A 19,418-nucleotide genomic window follows, 5' to 3' on the forward strand; every position below is an offset into this window, starting at 1 on the left:
ATTGGCTGGGCCCGCCGCGCACAGCCCGAACGCCCTGCGCTCATTGGCCGCCGCCGCCGCGGCCCGGGAGCCGCCACTGGCTGGCCGCTCCCTCCGGCGCGCCCCAGCGCGCCGCCCGTTGGCTGCCGGGACTGCCCGCCCTGCTGGCCCGCGCGGCCCATTGGGCGCTCCAACTTGGCGGCCCGCCCCGCCGCGCGGCCCATTGGCCGGCGGGCCCGCGACCTTTGGCCGGCCCGAGAGCCGCCATTGGCCGGTGGGCCCGCCGCTCCGGCCGTCGGCGCGTGCTGTTTATTTGGGCGGCCGTGATTGGCTGGGGGCCCCCGCGTGACGCCCCACGGCGAAGGTCGGGTGCGGGAGCAAGGACGAAGCCGGGCCCCGCCCCGCCAGCCTGGGGGGGAAGGGGCGTGTCTCTCCCCGATCCGATTGGTCGCCGGGCCGCACGGGCGTGGCCGAGGCGGGGGTCGGCGGCGCCGATTGGTCCCCGTGCGGCGGTGGGCGGATCTCCGCCCGGCGGGGCGCGGCGGCGGCGGCGGTGACGTGTCCGCCGGTGCCGGCGGCGGGGCCACCAGCGGCGATGCGCGGGCGGGCGGCGGCGGGCGCACATGGCCAGGTGAGGGGGGCCGGGCCGCGCCGGAGGGCCGGTGCCGGCGCGGTCCCGGTGCTGAGGTGTGGCCTCTGCCCTGCAGGATCGGTGTTTCCTGCCTGTCGTGGCGCTCGGCTGGACCGTGCCCGGGGCCGCGGCAGCGCCCGGTGGCGCTGGGGTTCGCCCTGCTCCTGGGGCTTTTGCTGTTGCTGGCGGGCGCCGTGCCCCGCCGCTGGGCCGCGCCGCCCCGCGGCGCCCGGCGGGACGAGAGGTGAGCGAGGCCGGGGTGCCGGGGGAGCGGGGCCGCCGGTGCTGAGCCGCCGGTGCTGAGCGGCCCCGCCACCCTGCCCCAGGTACCTGGCGCGGGCGGAGGAGCTGACGGCCACCGACACCGAGGACTCGGCCCTTAACTACGGCGTGGTGGTGGACTGCGGGAGCAGCGGATCCCGTGTCTTCGTCTACTTCTGGCCCCCGCACAACGGGAACCCGCACGACCTGCTGGACATCAAGCAGATGAGGGACAGGAGCAGCCGCCCCGTCGTCAAGAAGATTAAACCGGGTGGGTGCCGCCGCTGTGTTTCCCCAGCCCGAGCCCCCTGCGCACCGACGGGGCGGGTTTCTCACAGCTCCTTCCCCGGACAGGCATCTCCGTGACCGCGGCGGCCCCCGAGCGGGCCACCCCCTACCTGCGCCCGCTCCTCCGGTTCGCGGCCGCCCACGTCCCGGCCCAGAAGCACAAGGAAACGCCGCTGTACATCCTGTGCACGGCGGGCATGCGGCTGCTGCCCGAGCGGTGAGTTTGTGGCCCGTGTCAGGCGAGCCAGGGATACCCTGGAATCTCTCACCCCCAACAGCTGTCTCTTCGGGAAAATTGGAAATCCTGGGGGGAATTGAGAAAGGAAAGGGCAAGTTGCTGGGGCAAGCAGTGAGGGATGCAGAAGGAGGATCTGAGCATGCTGGGAGGGAGTTGAGAGAAGAGGCTTTTTACTGAGAGTCTCAAACAGATAGATGTATTTCTTGTCTCCAAAGCGTGCTGGGTGCAGCAGCACGGCTTGTGGGGCTGAACAGGGGGTTCAGTGCTGGATGATCCCTGCTGTCTGTTCACCAGCCTTACTGGTGAAGGTCCCCTAGCATCTGTTCCTTTCCCATGCCCTTGCAGGCAGCAAGCTGCAATCCTGGAGGACTTGGTGAGAAACGTGCCCCTGGAGTTTGATTTCCTCTTCTCCAAATCACACGCAGAAGTAATCTCAGGGAAACAGGAAGGTAGGAGCTACCACAGAGCACTGCTTGGTGTTCTTTAGTATATTGTCATAATTACATTTTCTATCTTGTGCAGGTGTCTATGCTTGGATTGGCATCAACTTTGTCCTGGGACGGTTTGATCACGAGGATGGTGAGTCTGGCTGCTTGTAGAACAGCTGGGAGGGTCTGATCAGAGCCCTGCTGGACTTTGCCTCAGTGCTGGAGCTAAGAGCAACCTCTGGAGAAGGCAGCAATGCCTGACCCCAGTCGTATGTGTGAAATGGATCTGGGACTTGGAGGAGCCTTGCCCTGGTCACAGGTTACTGTGTGAGAGGGCCATCTGCAGCATTTTGGGAGAAGAACCAGGGAGAGAGGGTTCGTGATAGTGTTTCTGTGGTGGCTTCTACCTGTGGATGCCTTGGGGGAATCTTCAAAGCCAGGGTGTGGCCAGTCCTGAGTGCCAGGACCCGGCAGCTGTGGGCGGTAATGGTGGAAGGGAGGAGATACTGCCCCAGGCCTTGCTCTGACATGCTGCTGTGGGTTGCAGAGGAGGATGCAATGGTCACTGTGGCGCTGGGGGACCAGGGGAAGTCCCTGGTTCGGAAACGAACAGTTGGGATCCTGGACATGGGAGGTGCCTCCCTGCAGATCGCCTACGAGGTGCCCGACTCCGGAGCTGTCTCCTCCCCTCAGCAGGTGCGTGTGTGCCTGGTTGGCCCCAAGACAGCCCCTGCCTTCCCTGGGTTGCGCTGATCAAGGGCCTCTCTGCGTCCCTAGGAGGAAGCTGCTAAGAGCTTGCTGGCAGAATTCAACCTGGGCTGTGATGTGCAGCACACTGGCCACGTGTACCGTGTCTACGTCAACACCTTCCTGGGCTTTGGGGGCAATTTTGCCCGGCAGCGCTACGAGGAGCTGGTGCTGAACCAAACCTATGTGCACAACCGGTATTGCTGCCTCACCTAGCGGTGCCCCTGCTGGGGCATTGTGAAATGAGGTGCTGGTTCCTTCATGCTGCCCTCTCCCCCCTGAGTGTGTCTCAAAAGCTGCCTGTGGCAATAACAGCTCCCACAGCCACGTTGGCAGCAGCAGGTGCCTGGGCTGGCACAGGGTGTATGGGTGCTGCCCTTTTCCAAGTCTGGCAGGCGTTAGCAGTGCCACAGCTCCCTGCCTTCCTCCTTCTCTCCTGGTAACAGGCTGGGGGGGGCTCCTTTAGTGGCTTTTGGCTTTTCCTGCTCTGACTTTCCCTCCTTCTCCAGCAAAGATTCACTCAGCAGATCTTTCCATTGCGTCCCCACCTCAAGCTCTCTGTCTCCTGTCTCTCCTTTCCTTCCAAGAGCACTACGTGAAGCTGTTGCCAGAGGTGGAGAGGCTTGGTGCCCAGGTACTCCGGTGCCGGGAGCAAACTGCCTCCAGATCCCCAGGGGCTATGCAGGGGTACAGATTCCTGTGAGCTGGGTGGGATGGGCTGTGCCTTGTTGCACCCTACAGGTGCTTGGAGCATGTAGCTGCAGGTCAGCGTGACAGGTCTGGCGAGTTCAGCTTGGCAAGAGGTGGCAGGGCAGGCGCCAGCACTGCAGCATACAAGGGGACACAGCCTGGTCTGGTGTAAGGGGGATCTGGATGTGGGACAGTGCTAGACTAGGCTTTTGGGAGGTAGTATAGAACCCCCTGGACAACTGCTGTTCCTTTCTGGACTGTTTTCCAGCCTGCACAGCCAGCAGACAGGGCTGAGCCCCAAGATGCCCTTCCTGGACCCCTGCCTACCTGTGGGACTGGAGGACACGGTGACAAGGGGTGGCCAAACCCTGTACGTGCGGGGACGAGGGGACTGGCAGGCCTGTGCAAAGCTGCTGCAGCCCCTCCTGGCAGGGTCCAACAGCAGCCAGGACTCCCTGCTGGGGGCCTACAAAGCACCCATTGACTTCAGCAACAGCGAGTTTTATGGCTTCTCTGAGTTCTTCTACTGCACCGAGGACGTGCTGCGCCTGGGGGGTCAATACAGTGCCCCCACCTTCACCTCCGCTGCCCAGGTGGGTGCTGCCCCAGCCCAGGGGCTGGGAAGCTGCTGTACCTGGGACTGGGAGTGAGGGTTGTTTCTCTGCTCTGAACCCCACCTTCTCCTTGTGGCAGGAGTACTGCAGCCAGCGGTGGGAGGTGCTGACCCAGCGTTTCCGTGGTGGCCTCTACTCGGCACATGCTGACCAGCACCGGCTGAAGTAAATGGATTTGCTGGGGGATGCCATGGCTGGACCTCCTGGGAGGCTTTTGCTGTGGTAAGGGACTAGTGCAGGTGGCAATGTCTGGCTGATGCTCCTGTGTGCTGTGCCTTGCAGGTATCAGTGCTTCAAATCAGCCTGGATGTACCAAGTCCTTCACGAGGGCTTCCAGTTCCCACTGGACTACCCGAGCCTGCGCACGGCCCAGCTGGTGTACGACCGGGAGGTGCAGTGGACACTGGGAGCCATCCTCTACAAGACAAGATTTCTGCCACTCAGGTACTGTCAGTTCACTGATGGCATCATGCAGGGAAGGGTGGTTGGGGAGGAGTAGGTGTAACTGCACTAGGTGAGGGCTTTGCCATCCCCAGAAGGGGGAGCGGCAGCACAAACCATGGCAGGACCCTGGCCAGTCCTGATGTTTCTCTCCACAGGGATCTCCGTCAGGAGAGCATCCGGCAAGCACATGCCTCCTGGCTGCGCCTCTCTTTTGTCTACAACCACTATCTCTTCTTTGCCTGCATCCTGGTGGTAGCACTGGCCATCGTCCTCTACCTCCTGCGGCTGCGCCGCATCCACCGCCGGCAGCTGCGCATGGCCCAGCACACCCTGCTCTGGCTGGACAAGGTGGTGGTGCCTCTGGGACAGGGAAATGTGCCATGACACCAGTGGTACCCACCATCCAGTTGCACCAGCAGAACCAGGACTGGCTGACAACCTGGGCTCCGAGGGCTTGGACTCTTTCTTGAAGACCATCTCAACTGCACTCCATCATCTCCACATCAGAAACAGAGCCTGTGGGCTGAGGCACCTATGGATGCTGGAGCTTTCCTCTCCACCTTGCCCCAGTCCTAATCTTTGTATTCCTTGCCCTCTGGCCTGTGTCTCACTATATGGTGTGGAGCAAAGTCCTCTGCTGCCAGCGGGCTCAAGGCTGCAGCCCTGGCAGGTCCCTCAGATAACAGGACGCTATCACTGAGGCAGCCAACCTAGGACTGTGGCCCGAAGCACTGGGCCACCCCATGACTCAGCCACTAGTTTGCAGAGCAACCTGGTGAGGTGCTGTGGTTCATCACATGGGGTGGCCCTTCTGCAGGCCCTGACAAGCCCACAGGCTGGAGAACAGCAGTCACTAGCAAAGTTACTGCAGGAACCAGGTGATCAGGAATGAGTTCCACCAGGCTGCTCTGCCCAGCCTGGCCCCTCTGAGCATTCCTGAAAAGGTATCGTGCCCTTTGCCATGTCTTACCCTCCTAGGACAATCCTCCTACCAGCATCCCAGACTTGGCCCTGAGGGGTGACCAATTGGTTCCTAAGGCACCACCACAGTGGGCAGCCATTCCTTTCATACATTCCCTCCAGGGCACATCTGCCCCATGGAGTCCCACACATTAACTGGGCACTAGTGCGAGGACCTGTGGTTCTGTCCCCCCTGAGCGCAGGCTGGGCCTGCCCACGGGAGAACCACCCCCAGTCCAGCTCAGAGCCCCAGGACACGTCCAGGCTGTAGCTGTGCACAGAGGCACAAGGCTTCCTCCCCTGGGGCTGGAGCCCACTGATAGTCCAATGAACTTTGTCACTTTTTACTTGAATTCAGCTGTTCCCATTCCTGTAGCAATAAACAACCCCCTTGAGCCATCCAGCACTGGTCTTGTTTTCTAGGGAACAGCTCCCCAGCAGCACTTGCTCCTGACTGGTAGAGTGGCTGGGGGGCTGCACATCTGTGCTGGCATGGCAGGATGATGGAACTCCTTTCCTGTTCCCTGTTATCCGAGCAGGACTGCTGAGCTGGTAGCAGCATGGGGAGCTCTGCAAACCAAACTGTTGTGATCCTTGGAGACAGCATCCTTTGCTGCCCTCCTCCTAAGAGGAAAAGCCTGCCCACTCAGAGCTCCTGGAAGATATTGGTCCCTGTTTTTTACCTTATTTCCCACCCCAGTCTCATAGAGCTGCCTGGCAAAGAGGCCACTAAGCTGCTCCAGCTGCTGAACAGGCATGGAGATGGAGCCAGCGTGGCTGCCTACTGTGAGAGGCTGGGCAGACAGCCGATTCTCCCTCTGGCACATACTGTTGCCTACTTGTGACCCTGGTCCCACAGCATGAGTGCACAGGTGCCATCAAGGATAAAATTTTCCATGCACCAGTGTGCTGCCAACCTCCTGCTCAACAGCTGAGGATCCCAGCCTTGTTCTCATGCTGCAAGAGCAGTGTTAGGGGGAAGGAAAGATGTCTAAGTAAGGCCAAGACTGTTCCTCAGCCTCAAAGCAGCAAATGACTCAGCCTCCACCATCACTTACTAGAAAAAGGATTTATTTCCACAACACAAATTGAACACAGACAAATAAATAAATAAATACAGATAAATTATCTCATAAATAAGGGGGAACCTAAAACACAACGCCCTACTGTGTTCTTCTCACAACCTGGACCCATGTCACTGTGGTGGAGATACCTAGACACTACTGCAGCTGCCTCACTGCTGAGGTGGGAGACACAGCCCTCCTTTCATCCCCTCCAGCAGACCCCAACACCTCCCTTATCACACTTAAGGGGGTCTGCATGCTCCTCCAGGGTCAGCCCTCCCTTCTCCCACCCACAGCCACAATCTGTCTTAGCAGGGACCACCCCCACCACAGAAGACAGACAGAGGTTGCAATGGTTCCTGCCTTCTCATGCAGAGGGGCAGCTGGTGCCTGAAATGACCAGGGATAGGGCAACGAGGTGGGCAGCTTGGGCTACGAGCAGGGGTTTCACTTGGGGGCTAGGGCTGAGTGCTGAGGGAACAGGGCAAGCTCTGCTGGGACAGGATCCACTGGAACCCCACCACACAGATCCCTTGCAGGATAGTGCTCAGTGACGGCAGCACTTGGGCAGCTGAAGGGATCTCTCCCTGGCTGCTCCCAGTGCCAGCTTACTAGGCCCTTGTCCAGGGGTGCTGCCTGCCATGCTCAGGGGCCGAGCCATCATCGGTCCAGGTTGCAGTGCTCCAGGTGCGCTGGGGCAGCGGGTCCAGCCTCTGTCCCAGCACCTCTGGGGGCTGCCTGGTACAGGAGGGTAGAGGCTGGAACAGCTGCAAGAGCTGGGGGAGGGAAAAAGGAGGAGAAGTTAACATCCAAGAGGAAGCTCCCACAAATCTAGAGAACCACGGTGCTTGGTTTGCTTAGGCCCAGCATAGAGGCAGCAGCCCCATATGGAGACCAGCTCACCACAGCCACAATGCACAGAAGCCAAAGCATCTCCCCAAGCCTGGCAAGGGCCAGGCTGCAGCTCCCTCCCCTGCCTGAAAGAGGCAAGCAAGCGAGGACATCTCTGCCACCCCAGCCCTCTGCCCACTCACGGTGACGGATTTGGCAGGGGGGTCTCGGTTCAGGCGTCGGCTCCTGGGAACTGCTCACTCCCAGAGGAAGCGCACGTACCAGATGGTCTCGTTCTTCAGCTGCGGCCCGAACAGGGGGTTGGCCTGCGCCAGGATGGCGATGAGCCAGCTGCAAAGGGACCCAATGTGCCATCAGCCCCGGTGGCATGGAGGCAGGGCCAGAGCACCCAGGGGGTGACGGGCCCGGGAACGAGGCGGACTGCAGCCCGGGTGCAGCCCGGGTGCTGTCACGGGAAGAGGCTGGGCAGCAGCCACCGGGCCCGGGGAAGCCAACGGAGGGCGGGGGAAGGTACTCACAAGAGGTAACAGCACACGGCCGTGGTGACCAGCATCGTGATGATCACCCTGCAGAGACATCGGCGTTAGCACGGGGAGGCCCGGCCCCGGAACCCCCCCGCCCGCGGTACCCCCGAGCCCCCACTCACCCGCGGTTCGGCCCCTTGGGCACGAACCAGGGGGCGGCGATGCCCACGAGGCCCCAGAAGGCGGAGAAGAGGACGAGCGGCAGCGCAAAGCTGTGCGCCGTCATGGCCGCTCCGCTCCGTCCGCTCCGCGGGCCCCGCCCCGCCCACTGCCGCGGAACGCGGCCAATCCGCGGGCCGAACGTGCCGCGCCGCCGTCAGCGCCGCCTCCCATTGGCGGAGACGCTCGGCTGCGCTCGGCTCGGCTCGGCTCCGTTCGGATCCGCTCGGCCCAGCGCGGCCCGGGGCCGCCGGCGCGCCCCCGCGCCTCGCTCCCGAAAGGAGCCCTCAGCCACACACGAACTGCTCCGCAGAAACTCTTTTATGTTACAAAGTTTACACTCACACCCGCCGCCTCCCTGCGCCAACCCGTCCGGGCGCACATCCGCCCGTGCACCCGGGGTGAAGGGTCTGGGCCGCCCCTGGGTTCGGCGCTGCAGCTCCCTCCGGCAGGGCTCTCCTGCGGGTGGGTTACTTGGGGACTCTCCGGAGCTCGCTCATGAGCCACAGTGCCATGCTGAGCAGTGCCAGGGAGCCTGACTGGTGGGTAGCAGCCAGAGGTGTGGGGACATAGAGCAGCAGTGTGCTGATGCCCAGGCCCACCTGCCAAGAAGGGGAGAAGAGGTTAAGAGCAGCTATGGATGCACCACTGATACCATCCCCAGCACAAAGCGTGGTGTAGAAAGGCTCACAAGCCACAGCAGGACTTCCCACCCCCAAATTCAGAGTGTGCATGCAGTATGGTGAGGTGTAGGGTCTAGGCAGCTCCACCTCTCAGCTCCAAGCTCTCGGGCCCAGATCCAAGCTGAGGCAAAAACAACAAAAAAGGCAGTACCTGAATGCAAGCCACAGCCAGTAAGGAAGTCACAGCCATCCTGGTCCTGCGAGGGAGTGGGATCTTCCGCGAGAAGAGGTACAGTGCTGTGACAGCTGTGACGGAGGCAATTCCCTACAGAAGGGAAGGGAAACAACCACCCTTCCACAAAAGTTCAAAGGAAATGGGTGCAGTGGCCTTTGGCTGCACCTTTGGCTGCAGTAGAAGAAATTCTGTGAGCAATATTTAACCACAGAAACACATTATCAGCCATGACCAAATCTCAGAGCTCCCAATGCCATGAGGTTAACAACCCTGAACTCTAACTGAAGTTACAGAGAGTTTCATTTTTGCTCCAAATTAATGTTTTACTTTCCAACAGCTTTTCCTCTTTTATTCATTAGGGATTATGTCTGCCCTCTTCCCAGCTCTCACCTTGACAACTGAAGGTGGAAGCTGTCATCTGGAAAACTGATCTCCTTTCCACCACTCGGCTGTAGTGCACCAGCATAATCTTGCTGTGCAGGTCAGCCCAGGTGATTCCTCTTAATCTTCCTTTTTAGTCTTAGCCACGGCTTAGTTCACAGCAGTGCTGCCAGTGGTATTTAATAATCGGATTGCTCTAACTAGCTGAGATATTTTCACAGGGCGCTACTGTGTAAAGCAGGTTCAGAAATGCTGAAGGAAGCATTCACTATCGGGATTTCCAAGTTTTATTTCACACAGCTTTCCCAGACATCTCAATAGCAAGGGCTACCTCCCACTGTAGCTCACGTTATGGAAAAGGAGACACAAAGAAACAAAGTCTTTTACTTGCGCAGGAGGAAGACCTCCTTAAGGAAGAAGGCCACATTGAAAATAAGAATGCTAAACTTCCTCTTCCTGCAGAAGCAAATTGGTAAGATGCTCTCAGGCCCTTTGGACACCCTGGAAATCACTCAAGTTGACAGAAAGAACCACAGCCCAAAGAGGACAGAAGCAACCCAGACACATAAGGAAGACAGCACTTACCAAGATCCTGTGATCAAACTGTACAGTTGTAGGATTCTCAAAGATATTTCTCAGCACAGGAGAGAAGGCAAGGAGATCATCTGGGATCCAGCGCTCCCCCATTTTGGGGAAGGAATTGTACACAAGGCCAGCATCCAGTCCTGCCACAAAGGCACCTGCAATTCCAGAGCAAAAAATAAAGACTACCAGAGTAGGCAAAGATGTCACTCCAGGTTGCACAGCTCTGATTCAAGAGCTCAGCTTGATCCTGAATTTCTTTTAGAAACATACACAGAGATCACACAGCACAGGCAGGCTGCAAGGCACATCTCCACCTGGAAAGACCAGTAAGGACATTCTTGACTGTAAGCTCTGTTACAGCAGCACGTTTCCCAGAGAATGAATGGGGTTGCTTACAGTCCCCACCAGATCAGCAGAAAAAAACCAAACAGCAGAGAGGAATGAGTGGCAAATGGGACAGTAGAAAGAAAGAGCCTTACCTGAAAGGGCAGTAAGAAAAATGAGAGCTGTAGTGCCATGAACATATTGTTTCAAGCGAAGGAGCTGATGCGTTTCAGGCAACTGTAAAATAAAAACCAAAGAAAAGCAGAAAAAAATCAAGGCAAAGCATTTCCAGTACTGTTGGCAGCAGCTAAGAAAAGTCTTCACTGCATGTACAGGACAATGGGTTTGCCCTTATTTTACAGGAGGAATCTATAGACCACCACACAGAAGTCACACGTCAGTGGTTCCTCAAAACCACAGCTAATCAAGTTCAACCCTGTGCAGAAATTGAAGTGGCCACTGGACAGTTACTGGCACAAACCATTTAGCCCAGCCAGGCACACCCTTGCCTGAACTGCCACAAATTCTGAGTCTAATCCCTTTTGAGCCAAACATCATAAGACAAAGGAAGTGTCCCATAACCATGAGGTTTACAGAATGGTATTTTGTAAACTGTAAGTATTCTCTAAGTATTAGGTCAGAGTCAGGAACTGAGACTAAAACAGAGCACCATCAGCCTTTACATCCTTTCCCTACCCTTCACATCACAACCCAGACCTCTGAATTGACACTACCCTGAGCTTCTGACCCCTGACACAGCACTCCATACCTTGTGTTGTGGAAGCAGCAGAGTCAGCCCTGTCCACAAGCTTGCAGAGTACAGGACCAGTGCGGAGCCAAGGTGTGCTGCGAGGCGGTACTGACTGACCCGAGGGATGTCGTACGAGTCTGGCTTCTCCTCCAGCCCACTCTTCACCATGTACCACCCCAGCAGCCCCTAACAGAACAGGAGAGGGGTTACAGCCAGACAGGGCAGCAGCAACTACTAAGACCAGATAAACTTTAGGGACAAAGCAACTTGTTTCCTCTGCCTTCAACCAGCTACCAGCACTGACACCCCTCAAGCTGTCATGAACCCCACTGAATCAGTTATGCTCAATCAGAAGACACCAAATTGAAAGAGAGTGGGTTTAGATCAGATATTAGGAAAAAATTCTTTACTGTGGGGGTGGGTGAGGCACTAGAACAGTTTGCCTAGAGAAGCTGTGGATGTCCCATCCCTGGAAGCATTCAAGGCCAGGCTGGATGGGGCTCTGAGCAACCTGTTCCAGTGAGAGATGTCCCCGCCCATGGCAAGGGGGGTTGGAGCTGGGTAATCTTTAAGGTCATTCTATGATTCCATGATCACCCCCGTGGCTGCAGAGCTCTCTCACCTGGAAGCAGACCAGCCCACAGAGGGCGAGCACACGGCCCTTCAAGGGGCGGCTGAGCCAGCCCCTGTGCCAGAAATAGGCTGCAGGCAGGATGTAGACCAGGCCCACGACACGGCCCCACATGCGGTGCGAGTACTCCATGTACCAAATGAACTTGAACTCTGCCAGGGTCATGTCACGGTTCAGGCTGTTAAAGACAGTAAAACAAAGAACCTTTCCATGTGATGCAACAGCCTTACACTGAACTTTGCACGACACAGGGTCACCTTCCTCAGAAAAAGGAAGGAGCTACCACCAGGCAGGCTTTGTGTGCCTTTCTAGTGACTTCAGAAAACATTTTCCTTCTTACAAGAGCTCCCTGAATGGCTCAGTCGCAGAAGGGATGGCCTCAGCCCACTCTCCTTCCAATTTTGCACACTCACATTTTAAACTCCGGGAACTGCTGGTACTTCTGGAACTCAGCTTCCCACTCCTGCTGTGTCTGTGGGGGTTTCATCTCCTTCACCAGGTGCCAGTCAACCATGGAGAGGCCTGATTCTGTCAGCCTGGGGGCAGAGACAGAGCAGGCACAACTCACTCCCTGACAGGAGGCAAATCCACTGAGCTGAAGTGAGAGCTGCTGCCTGCACAGCAACCCAGGAGCTGGACTTGGATGGTCCCTTCCATCCCAGCATATTCTGTGGTTTTATGATAACTCTTAAAACATTTGCTCAGACAACCATTAAACTCAGAGATAGAAACAGGATGGAAATCAGACAGTCTGTAAGTGATCAGACCTAAAATTACAACAAACTCGTAAGAGTCATCCCGAAGTGGCATCAACACACTGTGAAAGTCTCTCTGGTACTTCCAGCCCTACCTCACCATGTCCCTTGCAACCAGGACGGAAAGACATGACAGGACTCTCACAGGCACGCTCGGGGTGGGTCCCTGCTGCGGGGTCACCGGCGGCGCGGACCGGAGGGCAGCCGGGACCGCTGTCCCTAAGGGCCCCCTCTGAGCGCCCCAACGAGGCTGGTGGTGCCGCGCTCACCTGGTGACGCCGCCCAGCACCACGGCACCGGCCACGGCGCCGCTGCAGGCCAGAAGCCATCGCCCCACGGCGGGCGGCGGCGCGGCGGGCAGGGGCTCCTGGTGCAGCAGCCGGATCTGAAGCCAGCGCTGCGGGGGGAGGCGGCCGCAGACCGACGGTGCCGGTGTCCGCACCTGCAACAGCCCCCGCGCCCCGCCGCGCGCCGCCCGCAGCATCCCGAGCCACGCCGGAAGTGCGGCGGCCGGAAGCGCGGAGCGAGCCCTTCCGGGCACACCCGGGCGTCGCCATGACGATCGCGCGGCGCGTGACCGGCAGCGCGAGCAACGACCCCCGCGCGCCGCTAGCGCAGGTGAGCAGGGCGCGCGCGGGGCGGGGGCGGGGCCCGCGCGGCGGCGGGGGCGGGGCCGAAGGGCCGGGGGCGGGGCTTGCGCGCGCCGCGCGCCTACGGGGTGCGCCCGCCTCGCGCCTCCGCCCGCCCGCGCGCCCGCCCTCGCGCCACCGGGCGGCGCGGGCCCGGCCGCGAGGGGGCGGGGCCGGAAGCGGAGCCGGGGGCGGGGCCCGCGGCGGAAGCGGGGCGGGGCCGGGCCGGGCGGTGCGGCCCGGGCGGGAGCCATGGACCGGCTCGGTGTGACCGCGCCGCTCCCGCTCCACAGGCATGGACGATGGGTTTCTCATGGAGGTGTGCGTGGACTCGGTGGAGTCCGCCGTCAACGCGGAGCGCGGAGGTAAGGCCCGGGGGGCCCCGCAGGAGGGGCCGGCGGCGTGGCGGGGCCGGTTCTGACGCGCCTCTCCGCAGGTGCCGGGCGGATCGAGCTGTGCGCGGGCCTCGTGGAAGGAGGGACCACTCCGAGCATGGGTGAGCCGCCCCCGCCCCTGGGCCCCCTGCCCAGCCATCCCTCCATCCCCGCCCCTCTCCCCTCGCTCCCCTCTCCCGTCCCGCCCGCCCAGGGCCGGAGGTGCCGTGTCGGGGCGCTGAGCCCCCCGTGCCGCCCGCAGGGCTGCTGCAGGTGGTGAAGCAGTGCGTGCGGGTGCCGGTGTTCGTGATGATCCGGCCCCGCGGCGGCGATTTCCTGTACTCGGACCGCGAGGTGGAGGTGATGAAGGCCGACATCCGCCTGGCCAAGCTGCACGGCGCCGACGGGCTCGTGTTCGGGGCCCTCACCGAGGACGGGCGCATCGACACGGAGCTGTGCACGGCGCTGCTGGGTGAGGTGTCCGCGGGTGCAGCTCTGTGCTGGGACAGGGACCCAGAAAGAGCTGTACGGAGTGTCTTGCCGTCTCTTTCCACCTTCTCCAGTTTCATGTGCTGCCACACTCGTGAGACATTAAGTAGTTAAGAAACTTTGCAGCCCAGGGCCCACAGCCCCAAACTGTTCACACAGAGTTTGAGGCCAACTGGGCCGTAATAGCAAGGTCTGAGAAGGCTTAGATGAGCTGCTTTTAGAGCATTAAACTGTTGGGTTTTGTCCCTTTATTTCTTTGCCCTATTTTCTTTATCTCCCTGCTGCACATATCTAGGATATGTGTCTCCTGGACCCTGGCCTTGTGGGTAGCTGGCAATTCATCTTCATTTTTTTTTCTTAACACACCCAGTGAGAAAAGATGACAAGAGAGAGGTGGAAACATATAAAAAGCTACTGAAGCTGCAGTGGGAATTCATTAGTCCAGACCACGAACGTGTGGAAACAAATTCCCTTTCTCTCTGAATCTTTTCTGTGAGCTACAGTCGAAGCTAAAGAGAGCTGAGCCTTTCCCTTGTGGTGTGCTGCTGAGGGTCCTGTACAAAGGTGAATGTGCTGTAAGGAATGCAGCAAAAGACAAGGGTCTTGCTAGGACTTGGCTCCACTAGGCCAGTGAGGTGCTCTGCTGGAGCCAGTGTTTCTAGGGCAGGTGGATTTCTTTTTGTAGAAATAAACTTTGCATAGTAAATAGAGCACCACTGGTGAAGTTTGTTGTGGTCTGAGACCAGAAATTGTAGGTAGTGAAAGAAATCACAAAAATCACCTCTCCTGCTTTCAAAGAGCAATGGTCCTGTCCTTTCCCTAGGTCTATGATACAACTTCCTTGCTTCCTTCCTACAGAGAAAGACATCTATGGTGGGAATGAAGGTTCTGCATGTTCTAGACAAGATAGGAGGTTTTGGTCTTACTCTTTATGGGTAAACAAATGGTTTGTTGCTTTCTCAAAGGGCAGAATAACTCTTCCCCACCAAAGAGTTTGGCCAAACAACAGCTGGGAACAATGTTCCCAGCAAGTACTGGGACTCTTCTGAACTGCCTAAAAATGGCTTGAGGAGCCTTTGCCCTCTTTCCTGTCATGTACTTTTCTGGTTCTAGTACAAGGAACTCTGTTCCAGCCCTGACTGACCATATGTCTTCTTGTTGCAGCCGTGTGCCGTCCCCTGCCAGTCACCTTTCACCGCGGTGAGTTGCTGGGGACAGTGGCCCGAGCAGGGACCACCCTGTGCCCCACTGCCAGCGGCAGGTGGGGCTGGGAGGGAGCTCAGCTTAGTGTCCTTGGGTCGTTCTCTGCAGGGGGAAAGCTCTGCAGGCTGTGCAGGAGAGGGAAGGTCCAGGGGGTTAGGCTTGGGGAGTTGTGTTACTGCACTGTCTGAGGAGTTGAGGATGGTGGCCCTGGCACTGCTGCAAGGGCCTGAGCTGGCTGGGGGACAGGGCTTGAGCACAATGAACCGAGTGATTTCTGAGCTGTTGTTCTGGTCTCTCAGCCTTCGACATGGTGCACGACCCTCTGGTGGCACTGGAGACCCTGATTTCTCTGGGGTTTGAGCGGGTGTTGACGAGTGGCTGTGACAGCTCAGCACTGGAAGGATTGTCCTTGATTAAGAGGCTTGCAGAACAAGTAAGTGCTCGCTGTATTCTCCTGTGGCTGCTGCCTCTGGGCGTTGCCTGCTACATTTATGGTAGCCCTCATTTCTATAAGGGCACTTCTGTCAGGGAACACTTGCCTTCCCTCCCTTGTCTGGCTTTAATCTGTTTTCCCAATTCCATATGGGCTGGGCCCTGAAGTCTCCCACAGCAAAGACTGGTTGAGTCATTCTTGCTCACAGATAGTGGGGAGGATGGTGGGAGTTGGTTTCAACAGCTGGTGTGATGAGCCCACACAAACAGCAAAGTGAGGTTCCTGCTGGATGTTTCACAGTTTTTATTAGGGAAATGCAACAGGTAGCCAGGTGGGATACAGAGGTAGGAGGGAATGGGGAAAGGTTGTTTTAACTGTAACGGCAAATTCTTTTCCACATTTCCTTGTAAAACATGAACAGAACAAAAAAGATGGGTGAGAGTGAATGAGTTGTAGGCCATGGTGACATCCATGAGTTTGTGGAAAGTGCTGCATGTGAGGTTTCTTTGTCACAGCATAAATGCACGTGTGGATGTAGTGCTGAGCAATATCACTAACATGTTATTCTTCTTTCAGGCAAAGGGCAGAATTGTGGTGGTGCCAGGTAATGTTTTTTTTGTCATCTTTTACGAGGTCCTCAATCCCTAGCCCTTCCTTCCTAGCCTCCTACTTGGGATCCACTCTCTGATCTGGCTTTCTGAGCCAGGTGCCCAGGAGGAGCAACTCCTGCCCTGGTATGAGTAAAGGCTACCTAGAGCCCTGCAGCTGCTGCTCACTGCAGGAACTGGGGACAGCTCTAGTTCTGTAGGATAACATGAGTCAAGGCTTTTCTTGTTTCTTTTCATGTGCCTGGGTCTCCATTGTCCCAAGGACTGTGTTTTCCCTTCAGTGTATATGGTGCTTGTCCCTTATGGGTAGGTCCCAGCGTGATGTCTGGTCTGGGACAGCGTCATTTGCTTGGTGTGTGACATCGGGTTTGTTCCCACCAGGAGGTGGCATCACGGAGCGCAACCTGCAGAGGATTCTGGAAGGCTCCACTGCCTCTGAGTTTCACTGCTCTGCTCGCTCAGCCCGGGACTCAGGGATGAAGTTCAGGTAAGTGATTATTTATGGTTATATTTTAGCAGAACTGTACAAGGGAAAGGCTAGATGAGTGTGAACATGAGTTTGTAGAACAGGCATAAATTTCAAACAACTTCCTGGGTGCTGTTGCACTCCTGTGCTTGAAATTGTGAGAGGTGCCTGACACAGTATTCTGCAGTGTATGAATCCAACAGTGCTCCTCATCTGGACATGAGCTCCATGCAGAACCAGATCCTTGGAGCATTTCTCCTTCTGCTGCCAGCCTGGGAGTTGTGAGTGCACTTGTGTGGCACTTGGGAAGGCAGGTTCTGGGATGTAGTTGCCTTTTAACATCAGCATGCAGAATTTGGGAAGCCAGTGGGATGTGCCTCAGAGGAATGAGCAAGGAATGGGTTATATTTGTCCACAGATCTGCACTGGGTTCCTGCTGATGCTGTTGTTTTTTGCCTTTGGATTATTATTCTTTCTGTTACTGTCCCATCTTCAGTTTGGGTGGCACCAGCAGGTTCTTTGACCACTGCTGAGATGAGGGGAGATGGGTTTTTTTCTTGTGTTCTGTCTCACCCATCTGTATCACCAGCAGATAGTAACCATTGGTTTTCCTGACAGAAATCCAAACGTTGCCATGGGAGCGTCCTTCTCTGCCCCTGAGTACTCCGTAAAGGTGGCAGATGTGGCCAAAGTGAGGACCCTGAACGCAATTGCAAAGAACATTCTGTAGTGGAAGGCACCGTGCTGGGACAAGGACGCTGAGACTCCAGGGTCTTCCCTGCCACATGGACAGATGGATACTGCTTCCGTCCTCAGGCTGCAGAGGATGTGCACTAGGTGATGAAGCCTGACACCTCTTCCCTTGGCTTCCCCTGAAAGACCAGTCCCTGGCCTGGAAACTGATGTTGGCTGTTTTAAATAAAAGGACTCATTCCCAGATGTTGCAGCAACAAGCTGTTGGGCAGTATTTGGGAGGAAGGGAGCTGAGCACGTAGGGGGACTGAATTGTGTAGCACTGCATGTGATTGTCAAATAAACACTGCAGCTGCCCCTCTCTTGCTGTGGTTTTCTAAAATTTATTTATGTTTTTAGGTAAGACTGTGATCCATGTTGCACAGCCTGAAAAATCAGACCCCTGCTGCACCAGAGGAGAATACAATCATGTCCAGAATGCCAGGAGGGAAACATGATAGCAACAGCTGGAAAACAAGGCCTGCTGTAGTCAGCCAGTAGGATTAGCAGTGCAGCAGCTGCTGGGTAGAGAGAAGCACATTGATATGTACAGGTGATGAAGACATTAATTTGTAATGGCAGGGAGTTTCTCACTATCTGACTCATGAGGTGAGGGGGCTGTGAGACATCCTGGGCTGTGGGCCCTCAGAGCTTGAGATGAGGAGGGGCATGTGATGAGATTTCTAGGGAGGACCAAGTGCTTTTTCTAAGGGAGTTTTCATGTCCTTTTCCGAATGTGAAGCACAAGCTGTTTGTTCACCAGACAGTGTTTGGGGAATGTGCCATTTGGGTCATTGCTGCCTAGTCATGATTGAAGCCCCAGACTCGTATCAGTCACCCTGCAAAATACCCAACAAAAGATCTGAATGGCATCAGAGTGGTCCGTTAGAAGAGTAGAGACCCAGAGATAAAGCGACTTGAACCTTGCTGCCTCCTCTTCTGTAAAAGCTGAAGAGAATCCCTCTGACAGCAGAGATAGTGGACCTTCTTAGGAAGCAAAAGCAGGATTCAGATTTCTCTGTCCATCTTGGCAATAGCTTGCAGCCTGTGAGGATATACGGCAAAAATGTGGTATTTGACAAGGTGGCAGCACTTTTGTCCCCTTAAACAGAATCAGGTCATTGAAAGCCTATAATCATTGTATTTTCAGCTCAAAGAGTACATCCACCTGTTCACGTGGATCCAACAGGAAGGATCCAAATTTGGAAGAAGAAATTATTAAACTTGTTGTTATAGTCAATGTAGTTCAGAATATCTGATTTAAGAGTTCATGGCTTATGTGAGATTTCATGAGTCATGGTCATGATTAAGATACTAGTAGCTCAATTAAGATGAATATTCTGCTGACACAGAGTTTGGCTCTTTCCTCTGTGTTTAAAGTTCGAAAATAAAAAGGCTTTTGAACTCAAATGGCATTACAGTGTGACAAAGCAGAAAAACAGAGAAATAAATCCTTCAGAGAAGAGATGAGTAGTGAGGGTTGGACTGATTTGTAGATTGCTTGGCAGAAACCTCTGTCCTGGATTGGCATGAAGCAATGCCTATTTTTCGAAAAGTTATACCATGCTAGACAACAGATGGATAAAGGCAGGGGAATACAGGGAAACTGTAATATTGTCAGGCAGAGAGGTGCTACTGCTTTGATTATCTTGGTCCCAGTGAAGATTTTTTGGGTATGTTAGTGAAGGAAGCTTTATGGAAGGAGCTGAAGGACAGTGAGGTGGCTTTGTGTGTTTTTGGCAGAAGCATGTCCCAGGTATGAGGGTAGAGAAAGTGAGGGTGTACTTGCTTTGAACATTAGAGAGAGCTGGCATCCTGTGCTGAGAGAAACACTCCAGCTCTGAAGGAGAGCAAAGATGGGGTGGGGATGGGCTGTGACCTGTACTGAAAACTGAGACAAGCAGTGGACAGGACATTACAGAGGAAGGTCTCACCAGCAAGTGGTCCCCTTGGCATCAATGCTTCAGGTGGGTTTGAGCAAGGCCACAGGACACCTGTGCCAGTGGGCAGAAAAGAATCATAGCAGCAGTCTGGACGAAGAAGGCCTGAGGAAGTGACTGCTTCATTCATTTATTTTTACCCATTGCATCAGATTGCAGCTCTCATCAGCAGTGTACTGGTTCTGGCCTAGAGGACCTAGCACTAGGGATAGTTTTATTTACAAAAACGTGGATTTAATCAGAGAAACCAGTAATAATTAACCAAGGAGTTGGACATTGAGCCTTTCTCTGGTATTGATGGTTCCTGAGCAATTACTCATTGGGTCACCCTTGACTTCTGAGTTATCTACTAACTCAGTGAACAATGAGACAACGTGATT

At 56.2% G+C, this 19,418-nt stretch overlaps 4 protein-coding genes across 5 annotated transcripts; 2 read left to right on the plus strand and 2 right to left on the minus strand.

The window, feature by feature from the left end:
• Positions 1-542: 542 nt before the first annotated feature.
• Positions 543-5,683, plus strand: ENTPD7 (ectonucleoside triphosphate diphosphohydrolase 7). The gene is made up of 12 exons (XM_051801252.1): positions 543-610; positions 687-854; positions 937-1,142; positions 1,226-1,376; positions 1,743-1,846; positions 1,920-1,976; positions 2,373-2,521; positions 2,603-2,769; positions 3,531-3,855; positions 3,956-4,041; positions 4,159-4,320; positions 4,476-5,683. The coding sequence occupies exons 1-12, from the start codon at positions 603-605 to the stop codon at positions 4,702-4,704; spliced, it is 1,812 nt and encodes a 603-aa protein (XP_051657212.1). The 5' UTR covers positions 543-602; the 3' UTR covers positions 4,705-5,683.
• A 651-nt stretch (positions 5,684-6,334) lies between these two features.
• LOC127477227 (V-type proton ATPase subunit e 2) lies at positions 6,335-7,980 on the minus strand. The gene is made up of 4 exons (XM_051801261.1): positions 7,843-7,980; positions 7,715-7,762; positions 7,379-7,526; positions 6,335-7,120 (listed from the first exon to the last, which is right to left on the minus strand). Exons 1-3 carry the CDS (start codon positions 7,944-7,946, stop codon positions 7,433-7,435), a joined length of 246 nt encoding a protein of 81 aa, XP_051657221.1. The 5' UTR covers positions 7,947-7,980; the 3' UTR covers positions 6,335-7,120; positions 7,379-7,432.
• LOC127477224 (cytochrome c oxidase assembly protein COX15 homolog) lies at positions 7,438-12,668 on the minus strand. 2 transcript variants are annotated; one of them, XM_051801258.1, is made up of 10 exons: positions 12,434-12,668; positions 11,823-11,945; positions 11,401-11,587; positions 10,797-10,964; positions 10,183-10,264; positions 9,704-9,858; positions 8,714-8,827; positions 8,225-8,481; positions 7,715-7,762; positions 7,438-7,526 (listed from the first exon to the last, which is right to left on the minus strand). In XM_051801258.1, the coding sequence occupies exons 1-8, from the start codon at positions 12,646-12,648 to the stop codon at positions 8,350-8,352; spliced, it is 1,176 nt and encodes a 391-aa protein (XP_051657218.1). In that variant the 5' UTR covers positions 12,649-12,668; the 3' UTR covers positions 7,438-7,526; positions 7,715-7,762; positions 8,225-8,349. The 2 variants fall into 2 exon arrangements, with proteins under 2 accessions (XP_051657218.1, XP_051657219.1); XM_051801259.1 differs by having other exon boundaries at positions 12,607-12,627.
• A 37-nt stretch (positions 12,669-12,705) lies between these two features.
• Positions 12,706-17,424, plus strand: CUTC (cutC copper transporter). Its single transcript, XM_051801260.1, has 9 exons — positions 12,706-12,782; positions 13,087-13,158; positions 13,230-13,289; positions 13,430-13,639; positions 14,821-14,856; positions 15,159-15,292; positions 15,869-15,896; positions 16,282-16,387; positions 16,985-17,424. The coding sequence occupies exons 2-9, from the start codon at positions 13,089-13,091 to the stop codon at positions 17,094-17,096; spliced, it is 756 nt and encodes a 251-aa protein (XP_051657220.1). The 5' UTR covers positions 12,706-12,782; positions 13,087-13,088; the 3' UTR covers positions 17,097-17,424.
• Positions 17,425-19,418: the final 1,994 nt, after the last annotated feature.

This window comes from Manacus candei, unplaced genomic scaffold, assembly GCF_025592945.1.
Source record: "Manacus candei isolate 608988 ecotype Guabito, Panama unplaced genomic scaffold, ASM2559294v1 h1tg000050l, whole genome shotgun sequence".
Lineage (NCBI taxonomy): Eukaryota > Metazoa > Chordata > Aves > Passeriformes > Pipridae > Manacus > Manacus candei.